General features: G+C 43.5%; 1 protein-coding gene across 3 annotated transcripts in view; it reads right to left on the bottom strand.

The window, feature by feature from the left end:
• Window positions 1–12,261, bottom strand: part of Ankfy1 (ankyrin repeat and FYVE domain containing 1) — a 93,033-nt gene that overhangs the window by 10,688 nt on the left and 70,084 nt on the right. For all 3 annotated transcript variants that reach the window (XM_048366638.1, XM_048366639.1, XM_048366640.1), the window contains exons 9-18: window positions 11,725–11,793; window positions 11,316–11,515; window positions 7,815–7,912; window positions 5,881–6,103; window positions 4,674–4,772; window positions 4,311–4,464; window positions 3,018–3,186; window positions 2,235–2,353; window positions 1,200–1,356; window positions 145–345 (exon numbers count right to left, since the gene is read on the bottom strand). In XM_048366638.1, coding sequence (XP_048222595.1) covers window positions 145–345; window positions 1,200–1,356; window positions 2,235–2,353; window positions 3,018–3,186; window positions 4,311–4,464; window positions 4,674–4,772; window positions 5,881–6,103; window positions 7,815–7,912; window positions 11,316–11,515; window positions 11,725–11,793 — 1,489 coding nt within the window. The remainder of the gene's footprint in view (window positions 1–144; window positions 346–1,199; window positions 1,357–2,234; window positions 2,354–3,017; window positions 3,187–4,310; window positions 4,465–4,673; window positions 4,773–5,880; window positions 6,104–7,814; window positions 7,913–11,315; window positions 11,516–11,724; window positions 11,794–12,261) is intronic.

Below are 12,261 nucleotides of genomic sequence, written 5' to 3'. Positions count from 1 at the left end.
GTAACCACATCTCAGCCAACACTACTGGATGTCTGCATGGCCACACTTTCAGAAAATGGGATGTCATTTCCAACAGACATCTTTGTGTAGAAGAGACCTCTTTGGCTGGCAGCATCTGTTTAGCCTCCATGTGCTGTTACTCACCTGCTCCGCAGCCCCAGACTCTCGTTTTAGGATGGCCTCAGCTGCTTTGTTATTCTTGTAAGTCATGGCGCAGGCAAATGGGGTGAGCCCTTGTCTGTCTCGTTCACTGAGGTGGATGTTAGGGTGGGAAATCAACAGCTGGATGATGACACTGTGCTGGTTGCTGATGGCCACGTGGACAGGTGTTCTTCCTTCTGCGTCCTGTAGGAACAAGGCAGACTTCAATGTCCCATTCTAAGATAAAACTTAGGAAAAATAATCTGAGCCAAATTTCAGTTATGAAATAAATACCACAGCTCTGACTGAAATAAGCTGTTTAAGAAGCCGATACACACGGGCTGGGGATATAGCCTAGTGGCAAGAGTGCCTGCCTCGGATACACGAGGCCCTAGGTTCGATTCCCCAGCACCACATATACAGAAAACGGCCAGAAGCGGCGCTGTGGCTCAAGTGGCAGAGTGCTAGCCTTGAGCGGGAAGAAGCCAGGGACAGTGCTCAGGCCCTGAGTTCAAGGCCCAGGACTGGCCAAAAAAAAAAAAAAAAAAAAAGAAGCCGATACACAAATGACTAGAAGCTACCCCCCCCCCCATTACATCATGACTCAGTGGTGACAAGACATGGAGAAAAAATATTTGTTTTGGAAGATTTGCAGCTTGTACCATTGCTAATCCGTCTACAAGGTATCAATGCAAACCTTCCCAGGTCCAAATATTGAAACGCATCAAGGAATATAAGAACCAGGAGAGCTCATTTGATCATTTGAGCTACTTGGACACTAAATCAACGCTCAGTGGAAATCTATAACTAAGGGGGAATAGGAGACAAGGAACAATGGATAAGATTAATAAAACAAAGATGTTGTAGAAAGAGAAGGCATAAAGAAGTCTGAAGCTGGAATCAACTCAATTACTAGGAAAGCTATATGACTCAGAGAAAATCTGGCGCACGATAAAGCAGAGGCCCAGGATGGGGCCAGCTACAGGGTCCCTTGCTACAAGAGATTTCCCTAATTGTGGGGCTGCCATCAATACTCCTGGCAAAGAGAAACTGCCCACCTGTGCATTCACATTGGCACCAAACTCCAGAAGACACTGCACAGTCTCTTCTAGTCCCCATGAGGCCGCCAAATGCAGGGGTGTCTGCCCATCCCTGGCCTCCTCTTCTCCTTCTCCATCAGCACCTGGTTGCCGGGGACTATTCACATCACAGCCACTGAAAGGAAACAGAAGGAAGGCCATGCTTCCACCTTGCCTAAAGACATGTGGATGGACTAACAGCAGCACCCCCATCTGATCCAACAAAAAACTGCTTATGTCAGAATCTATCCTTGGTTCTTGGCATCAAATACTGAGACCTGAGTCCCACTGCCAGAGATTCTTTTCCAGTTGGTCTTGAGAATAACTGTGTATCAGAACCGTTGCAAAATCCCAACAGGACAGGCCCCTTTTTTCTTTTTTTTGGCCAGTCCTGGGCCTGAGTCAGTCAGGGCCTGAGCACTGTCCCTGGCATCTTTTTGCTCAAGGCTAGCAATCGGCCACTTGAGCCACAGTGCCACTTCTGGCCATTTTTTTTTCTATACATGTGGTGCTGAGGAATCGAACCCAGGGCTTCCTGTAAACAAGGCAAGCACTCTTGCCACTAGGCCATATTCCCAGCCCAGATAGGCACATATTTAAAATTTCAGAAGCCCTGCACTAATAGCCTTTCCTAAATAAGCTTATTCCACACCCATGTCCCAAACACGGAGGGGGCAAAGGAACCTCTTGTAGCTCCAGTAGGGTAGGATCCAACTGAGGGAGGCCCTCTGGTCTCCTCTTTCTCAGCCTCCTGACTTCCCAGTGGGAACTAGTCTTAACTGACTACAGAAACCCATGCAGCTCCCACACCAGAAACCAGCATGGGAGCCCCTCCCCTCTCAAGTGAGCCTGGCCCCTGGCTGGCCTGACAGGACAAAACAGTGGCCCCCTCATTATCTTAATTATGAAAGACAAGCCAGCCACAAGCATGTCAGGACTGGAGGTGGGTTCACATAGAGTTCTAGTCTGCGAATAGATACGGAAGATTTGAAGAGATACTTGAGCTTCTCGGACCTGCGAATAAGAAAGCAGGCGCTGGACTCATTGTTTTCATCAATGGCTCTGTGCAAGAGTGTCTGAAGGCACCCACTAGGACCTGGACCCCAGCATGTGGCGTCACAACCATGTCTGACCTGCAGAAAAACACGGGTTGTTGTTAAGCAAAAGTGAAAATTCCCATTACCAACTCAGAACTCTATGTAATTAACTGAAAATTACTTTAATCTGTGTAATTCATTAGTTTTACAAACACTAATTAAAATCTGCTGAGTGTAAATTCTGGCACTATTCCTGTGGGGTGCATTCAAAATATAAATATGTTTAATTAAGGCCCTGGAGTTGTGTTCTAGAAGGGAAAGAGAACAGTTTGTACTCATAAGCCCCCAGCAATACATACCTGTAATTAACAGGTAATCTCAGTAACAGCTGATAAAATCCCAGGTTCAAAATGCCTCAATGTCACATTGCAGGCCATTCAAGACAGCTACATGAGAAAATCCAGGTCTGTCTCATTTAGGGCCACATCTTCCCACAAGGGAGACAAAGTAGCTATTAGGGGATTTCTCTCTGTAGTGAGGAAGTGCCCCACCACTGGCTGCTTAGTAAAGAGCCTATATAGAAGTGTTTGGCCAGGATCACATTACATTGTGAGTTTTCTTAAAATGATTTTCACTGATCATCTTTGACTCAATTTGTGACTTGGCAGATCCTGTTCCTCTGGCTGGCACACAGACATCAAGTCCATTTATGACACAAAACATCATGTGTAAGCAAAGGCAAGGGTTGTACTTGTCTCACCAGAGTGGATGCAATGTCCTCCAGGTTATTGGTCAAGGCGAGCCACAGTGGTGGGTTTCCTTTCTCATCTGGCACCGACATGTCAGCTCCTCGGGTGCATATAGCATCAACTACAAGCGGAAGCTGGTTTCGGATAGCCAGCTGAAGGGCTGTCTCCCCGTCCTGAGTCCTGTACACCAAAACCAAGATGAGGGTCTGCAAAGGATACAGGGTACCTTTCTGGGTGTTTCAGAGTACAGACTTCACCATGTCCCTTAAATACATTTCATTTGGTCACTAGGAAATGAAAACTGCCAGTGGGGTCTGTCTCTTCTGCCTTTTTGGAAAATGCAGCCCTACCCCCTTACTATATCCCAAAGATAAGTGAACCCCCCCAATCTTGAACTCCTATAGGAATATAGGTCTTTTCATAGCATCGTAATAAAATGCCAACAACAAAATGTTACCCCTACTACCTACCTGACAAAACAGTTCTTTCTTTTGGAGACTCAGGATCACTTCACATTGGAGGTTCAGAAAAGTTCATTTGAAAATACAACTATAATAAAAATTTAACTGATTTTTTAATCTCTCTTAAGTCTTATTTGTAGTTTTATTTGTTGAGATGTTCTTTAATTCAAATGAAATTCCTATTCCCAAATTGATTTTGGATGGTTTTTTATAATGACATTTGTGCAATAGTTCTGAAAGATTCCAGTAAGAGCAATGGTCAGTTTTCCTTTACCACATACTCTACTGATGATATTCATATGCAACCCTACATTTATACTGTCTCCATTTGTGTGTGTGTGTGTGTATGTGTGTGTGTGTGTGTGTGTGTATGTGTGTATACACACAAGCACACGGGCATGGTTGGGGATTAAACCCAGGGCCTTATGCTGCTAGGCAAGTGCTACACCACAGAATCATACCCTCCTCTTCCATTTGTAACTTGGTTTTTTTGGGTCAGTCATGGGGCTTGAACTCCGGGCCTGGGCGCTGTCCCTGAGCTCTTTTGCTCAAGGCTAGCGCTTTACTACTTTGAGCCACAATGCCACTTCCAGTTTTCTGGTGGTTAATTGGAGATAAGGGGGGTGTTATGGACTTTCCTGTCTAGCTGGCTTTGAACTTCGATCCTCAGATCTTAAGACTACTGAGTAGCTAGGATTACACGTATGAGCCACCAGTGCCTGGCTCATTTGTACTTTATGAGAGCCATGAAGGAATGAAAATATTGTGTAGAAGCAAGGCTCTATTTCTGAGCCATCTGAAGTATGACATGGTATTACAGTGGAAGGTGCCACTTATCCCCACCTGACATTTATATCTGCCTGATGCTCCAGAAGAAAGAGTGCACTCTTGCTATCCTGACGTTGTATGGCCATGTGCAGCAAAGTCTGTCCATCTGACATGGTGTCATTGATAGAAGCCCCAGAGCCAAGCAGCTGAGCTGCAATCGTGTGCATACCTGAGGAATAAACAAGTCCTCATTAATGCATACTCACCTTTCCCCACTTCTTTGCTATTGTATGACAACAAATATACCCTTCGCAGCTTCTCACAGTCAACAGTTTTTCAGTGGACATTATAGGCTTAATCAAAGCAGAAAGTTTCTCTCTCCCCCTCCCTTATGCATTCTGGGTATGCATGATGTCAGCTCCTTCTGGAACGGCTTACCAGTCCATAATGCCAGGCCCAGCACAGTCTGGTCTCGAGAATCCTTGAGGCTGAAGTCCGGAATAATTTGTAAGTTGTTTGTAGCATGAAGAGCGTTTGCTAGATTTTTTTTTTTAAGAGAAAAAGAAACTTGATTTCATGACATTTAAAGAATTCAAGAAGATAGTAACTCAGATATGAACTAACTGGCTAAATGATAATTTCTATTTCAAGACAACAGATAAAGCTTGTGCAGCGTGGAAGTTCCAAAATATAGTATAATTATATAATTATTTTGTGCCAGTCCTGGGGCTAGAACTCAAGGTCTAGGTGCTATCATGAGCTCTATTTTACCCAAGGTTAACTTCTCTTAATACTTGAGCCATGGCTCCACTTCTAGCTTCTTAAAAGTAGTTGAATGGAGATAAGAGTCTCATGGACTTTCCTGCCTGGGCTGGCTTTGAACCACAATCTTCAGATCTCAGTTTCCTAAGTAGCTAAGATTATAGGAGTGAGTTACCAATGTGTGGCAAAATTATTTCGTAAAACTTAAAAATCATATTCTTCATATAAGGAAAAGACACCACCACACACATTCATTTCATGTTTACTAAAACTAAGGTTAAAATAATGCCCTGACAATGTTTCCTAATTCTTACAATCTTAAAACTTCTGTAAAGACTATGAGGAAGAGGCATTCTACTATAAACCTCCCTTTCTTCCAGCAATGCTAAAACGTGCTAGACTTCGGAGGATTAGGACAAGAGTGCAACAATTTTGGAGCCGCTAAGAGAAAAAAAGCCAGGGATTTCTGTGTGGTACGAGCTTCTCCATGGCAGGGCTTCCCTTTGCTTCTCTTGCTGGCTCCCCTCTCACTAGTTGTCTCCAGGGGCTCACAAGCAGACTACCACTCCTGGAAGAACTGCCCCAACACAGTTCTCAGTGCCCATGCCACGCCAAAGCTTTGCTTGGCCTATACTAAAACGGTCTGGAAAAATGTCCTGAACAAGAAGCACAAATTCTCACAGCTTATCCTGTGGAATGTGCAGCCCTACCTGAAAGCATATATGGGAAACATAGTACTTATGATTCAGATTATGTAGTTCTATAGGAGGGTTATTTTTGAGAAAGAGACTGGCTATTTAAAACTAACCTACAGAAGTAACATCTCCTTCCTAATTAAGTAACCAAAGCAACTGTCCAAAACTCAGAATTCCCAGCATTCTACCTTTCTGTTCCAGAATGACTGACACCACATCAGGATGATTGCAGGCAATGGCCATGTGCAGTGGTGTCTGCAGGCGGATACTATCTGTGCAGCCCATCACAGCCTCGTTTGGCAAAGGCAGAGCCTCCTCTGTCTGTAAATTTGGGTTGGCACCTTGCTGCAGGAGCTCTGCTGTGAGGTTGGCCAGGCCATGCCGACAGGCAGTATGCAATGGGGTTTCTCCCTGAATGGAAACAAATGGCCCAGATGTGAGCAAAGGGATAAGGACAGTATAAATGCTGAAACCCATGTTCCCAGTGCTTTTCCCATCACCAGATGACCTCTATGACTTTCCCCCCTTTCCTCTCTGCCACCACCATTTTCCTCAGTGTTTTCTCAAGAACTTTCTAAATGTCGTGGCTTCCCATTTTCTTCCTTTCCTATAATCTCCTTTGCACTCGTCACTTTCATAATTACTTTTCTAATTATGAAAATAACATAACCTTCTTATAAGACAATGGTGGCAAAAAAGTATCAAGTATAGGAAGAACAATAAAACACTGTAGTCATGGCTCCAAAGGTGAGCAGTTTCCATACCACTTCTTCCATGGCCTGCCAGTACCTGTTTCTTTAACCTGCTCAAACCAACCTTACCTTGAACTTCTATCAGAACCTCCTGCTACTTTTTTTTTTGGCCAGCCCTGGAGCTTGAACTCAGGGCCTGGGCCTGAGCACCGTCCTTTTGCTCAAGGCTAGCACTCTGCCACTTGAGCCACAGCGCCACTCTAATCTCATCTCTAATAAACTACTCAAAAAAGCTGGAAGTGGCACTGTGGCTCAAGTAGTAAAGCGGTAGCCTGGAGTACAGAGAGGCTCAGAGCCCAGGCTCTGAGTTCAAGACCTAGAACTGGCAAAAAACAACAACAACAACAACAACAAAAAGAATCTTATTGTGGCCCCCAAGAGTCAATTATCATCCCCCAACAAAGCTATTACTAATTTTATGTTTCTCTCCAGGGGTAAACATTTGCCAAACACACACACACACAATCTTGTGCAAGTATGTATATATATATGCTTATGATATGTGTTTACAATCACATAGGCTAAATTGTTTTTTTTTAGCTCAAACTTAAATTGCTGTATGCCTTGTTTTATCAAAAGTTATTCATCACTATCATGGAGAATGTAAAAAATGCTACCAGGTTTTTTGGGTTGCTTTTTTGCCAGTCCTGGGGATTGGACTCAGGGCCTGAGCACTGTTCCTGGCTTCTTTTTGCTCAAGGCTAGCACTCTAGCACTTGAACCACAGCACTACTTCTGGCCTTTTCTGTTTATGTGATGCTGAGGAATTGAATTCGGGCTTCATGCATGACAGGCAAGCAACTCTACCACTAAGCCACATTCCCAGCCTTTGTCCTGTATTTTAACCATTCTCGTGTATTATTTTCTCCAAAACCCTGAGCTTTTTCTGCACAAGGCTAGCACTCTAGCACTTGATCCAAAGATCCATTTCCAGCTTATTGGTGGTTAGGTACAGATAAGAGTCTGACACACTTTCCTGCCTAGGCTGTTTTTGTTTCTTTGTTGTTGTTTTTTCTTTTTGCCAGTCCTGGGTTTTGAATTCAGCGCCTGGACACTATCCCTGGCTTCTTTTTGCTCAAGGCTAGCACTCTACCACTTGAGCCACAGTACCACTTCTGACTTTTTTTATATATGTGGTGTTGAGGAATCGAACCCAGGGCTTCATATATGTGAGGCTAACACTTTACCACTAGGCCATATTCCCAGATCCCCTCTGCTGGTTTTGAGCTGCAATCTTCAGCTCTTAGCTTCCTGAGTAGCTAGGATTACAAGCATAAGCCACTGGCACCCAGATTCCATTTTTCCTGTATATCCACTCTTGCCGTTTCTTAAACCAAAACTGTTTCCCCTTACTTCCATGTTACACTTACCCACTTGTTTCTGTGGTTGACGTAGGCACCATTGGTTGCCAGGAAAAGAGCTGCCGCCTCATTTCCTGCCCCAGCTGCCCGCTGTAGTAAACAATTTCCTAGAAGAAAACAGCCATATTCATTCTGCTGTTTGCACAGTGCATAACACAATACCTTTTCTCACCATAGGTACTGCCCATAGGGATACACTGGGAACATTCCACTAGCCACTGCCCAGGTCCAGCAGTGACTATTCTTAATAGTAGTGCTGTGACAGCTGGGGTGATCTTTTGTGTAGGGGCCTGTCCCACATAATATACAATGTTTAACAATATCCCTGGCTTCCACCCACTAAATGCCAGTAAAACATCTGCACTTCTAATAATAAAAATTTCTGTAAATGTAAAATGTTCTGAAGTAACATGGACACATGATAAAGATTGCCCTAGCCAATAGCTCCTGGGCTGGGTTGCATGATGAAGGGGCTGAAAATGCCCCTTAAACATTTCAGTTTCGCCAGGCACCAGTGGCTCACGCCTATAATCGTAGCTTATTCAGGATGCTAAGCTGAGGATCACTGTTCCAAGCCAGCCCTGGCAGAAAAGTCTGTGAGACTCTTATCTCCAGTTAACCACCTGAACACCAGAAGTGGCCCTGTGGCTCAAGTGGTAGAGTGCTAGCCTTGTGCTGAAGAGCTCAAGGACAGCACTCAGGCCCAAAGTTCAAGAAAAGAACAAAAAAACTCCAAACATTTCAGTTTCATTCCCTTATGCTTGTTCTTGGTTTAGAAACTTTTTACCAGCACTGTCACCTTTTTCTAAATAAAAATCTTAGAAGCAAAAACAAAAATATTATCTTCCTTTAAGTTTTTGCCCAAGAACAGTTTCTTGATCTTTAAAATCCTGTTATAGGCCAGGCATAGTTGTTTAATTCCCACTGCTCAGGAGGCAAAGATGTAAAGACCAAAGTTCAAGGCCAGCCCAAGCAAAACTTTAGTGTGACATCATATCTACCAACAAACAAATGGTTGGGTATAGGGCTACAATCTCAGCAATGCAAGAAGCATAGGTAGAAAAATCACAGTCTGAGACTGACTCCAGGCAAAAATGTGTTATCCTATCTGAAAAACACCTTAAAAAAAAGTGCTAGAGATGTGGCTCAAGTGTTATAGCATTTGCCTAGCCAAGCACAAGGCCCTCGGTTTAAACCCTAGTATGACCAAAAAAAAAAAAAATTATGTGTATATATGCATATGGGGTTTGCACTCAGGGTATCACACAGGCCTCACACGCTTGCTTAGCTTTTCCACTCATGTCTGGCTCTCTGCCATTTGAGCCATACCACCACTTTTGGCTTTTTGCTGGTCGAGATAATCTCTCAGCTGTGTCTGCAGGGGCTGGCTTCAAACTTTGATCCTCAGATCTCAGCTTCTTGAGTAGACAGGATTAGAGGTATGAGTTTGACCTTTGCTTTTTGTGCTGCATATCAAACTTGAGTCTCACATGTGCTAAATGAGTGTTTGACCCTAGAGGTATAACTCCTGTCTTTTGATTTTTATTTTAAATTAGTTACAGTGTTAACAAGGGGGCTTTTGTGAGGGACTGAGGTCTCTGTTAGTGGCTCCTAGCCACAGTTGCACACACTGACAGTACTCAATACTGACATATCTGGAATCCTGCTCCATTAAATATCTATCCCCTTATTTTATTTAGGCAGATCAATGAAACACACTAAAACAGGGTTTCTCTAAGTGTGATTATGTACTCCTGGGAGTTCCTGAGTAGTTCAGGGGTTCCATGAGGTCAAAACCACTTTCACACCTTCGCTCCCTGTGATGGCATTTACACTGCTGGCATAAATCAGCAGTGGCTTCAAATGGAGTGCCACACTACCTACGTGTGAAAGTAGATTAGGCAACAGCAAGGGGCAAGTTTCACTTCAAATGGTCCTTGAGAAATCAGAAAGAAATGACTGGTATTATGCAATCTCCACCTTGAGTAAATGTGTGAAAAACTGACACAGTGAGAGGTGTGCTAAAGTTCCTCTTGCTACCCCAAAGGACAGTGCTGTCTGCAAGAAAAGCATCCCTGGTTTGATGGCAAGATTTTCTTTTTCTTGTCTGTCATGGGGCCTGGGTGCTGTTCCTGAGTTCTTCAGCTCAAAGCAAGTGCTCTAGCCACAGCACCACTTCTGGTTTTCTGGTGGTTAATTGGAGATGAGACTTTCCCCCGCAGGCTGGCTTTGAACCTCAATCCTCAGATCTCAGCCTCCTGAGTAGCTAGGATTTCAGGTATGAGCCACTAGCACCCAGCTGCAAGCTTTTCTTATGAAGCAGAATGACTAGTTTATGACTGTTACGCAAATAGAAGCATTGGTAGACATTTTCTTGGAAAAGAAGAAAGGGAGTCTGTCTCTTTAAGAAAAACAACTGACAAATAGAAACAATTGGCAATATTTGTACCCAATGATAAAATACATTTTTAAGCAAAAATCCAACTTTTGCAAAAATGTATTGTACTTATAAACTGACATGTTGAATTGAAACCATTTTGTACAACTACTTTAAGATAATGAGTTATTTTTATAATAAATATGTATATTTCCACAAAGTGATTTGTTAGAAATAACCAATATATCTCTTTAAGTATCCTCAGTTTTGAGTCAGGCACTGGTAACTCATATCTGTAATCCTCGCTACTCAGGAGGCTGAGATCTGAGGATCAAGGTTCAAAGCCAGCCTGGGCAGGAAAGTCTGTGAGACTATTAACTCCAATTACCCGCCAGGTAGCTAAAAGTGAAGCTGTGGCTCAAAGTGGTGGAGGGACAGTGTCTAGGCCCTGATTCAAGCCCCAGGACTGACAAAAAAAAATCCTCAGTTTAGTATCTAACTATCATTAATATTGAAGATAAAATTCACTAAACCAAATACTTAAGAGATGTATTTTAAGAGTTAGGTTAGTGCTTCATGACTAATTCTAGCACTCAGGAATCTGAGGCAGGAAAATTCACGTTTGAGGACAGCCTGACCTACATGAGACTCTAAAAAACAAACAATCAAGGGCTGGGAATATGGCGTAGTGGCAAGAGTGCTTGCCTCATATACATGAAGCCCTGAATTTGATTCCTCAGTACCAAATATATAGAAAAAGCCAGAAGTGGCGCTGTGGCTCAAGTGGTAGAGGGCTATCTTTGAACACACAAGCTCGTGACAGCACCCAGACTCCGAGTTCAAGCCCCTGACTGACATAAAATACAAAAAGAATTGGAACAAAATTCTGACAGTCACTAGGTTACTATTTTTGCTGATACTGTTTACACTACAGGTGTAGGGGCAATGCTATGATCCCAGTTCTACTAAGAACTGATATAGCAGGATTGTATGTTTGGGGTCAGTCTTAGATTACACAGTGAGCTCCTCTCTCAAAGTAGCTCCCTAAAACAACTTGTCCCCCAAAATCCAAAAAGGGAAAACATGCATTTCCATTGCATTCCCAGTCCCCTGGGCTTTAGGATCCTCTTCACCTGTCATGGCATCAGGCGCATCCGTGTTGCTGCCACGCTGAATGAGTCTGGCTGCAAAGCTGTTTTCATCAAATGAAGTCCCATTAACCACAGGAACATCTTCAAAAGGGTTTACAGACTGGTCTGAGGACACGGTGATGTACTGCACTGCAAGCCACAGAGCTGTGCTGCCCTCATGGTCCTTTAGGTCTAAATCTAGCCTGAAATGAGAAAGCAATGTGAGCCACAAGCAGAATCTTCAGACACTCTGTTCTGCTGACAGCCTCACAGTCTCTCTAACTTTGTGAATGACACATTTTTATTTTTACTTATTAAGATTTATAACACTAGAAGACATTTTAAAAGAATTTTTCACTCACAATCCCACCCTCACAACTGCTTTTTCGTTTCTCCATGTCGCCCTACGTACTGTTTACACTGCAGCAGCTGATTGAACACATATTCATTCCTGGCCATGATGGATAAGTGCAATGGAGTCCTGCAGAATAAAAAGAGGTATCAATACAGGACAGACCAATTCAGAGCTACTCACAACAGGAGTTGAGTGGAATCCTTAGGCAGGATCCCCATCTGCAAACCACCCACATTTCAATAATCGTTTCCAAAACCATATCCAAGAATCAAAATGGATTTGCCTAATATGGTCAATCATTCAGTGCCCCAAAAAAGACAAGAACCTTCCCCACCCCCCACCCCCCAGTCCTGGGGCTTGGACTCAGGGCCAGAGCATAGTCCCTGGCTTCTTTTTGCTCAAGGCTAGCACTCTACCAGACTTGAGCCACAGGACCACCTCTGGCTTTTTCTGTTTATGTGGTACTGAGGAATCAAACCCAGGGCTTCATGCATGCTAGGCAAGCACTCTACTACTAAGTCACATTCCTAGCCCCAAGAATCAATTTAAAAAAAAAAAAGAAAAAAGAAAAGAAAGATGGGGCTGGGAATGTGG

Source organism: Perognathus longimembris, chromosome 17 (genome assembly GCF_023159225.1).
Source record: "Perognathus longimembris pacificus isolate PPM17 chromosome 17, ASM2315922v1, whole genome shotgun sequence".
Lineage (NCBI taxonomy): Eukaryota > Metazoa > Chordata > Mammalia > Rodentia > Heteromyidae > Perognathus > Perognathus longimembris.
This window is presented reverse-complemented; position numbering and strand designations above follow the sequence as displayed.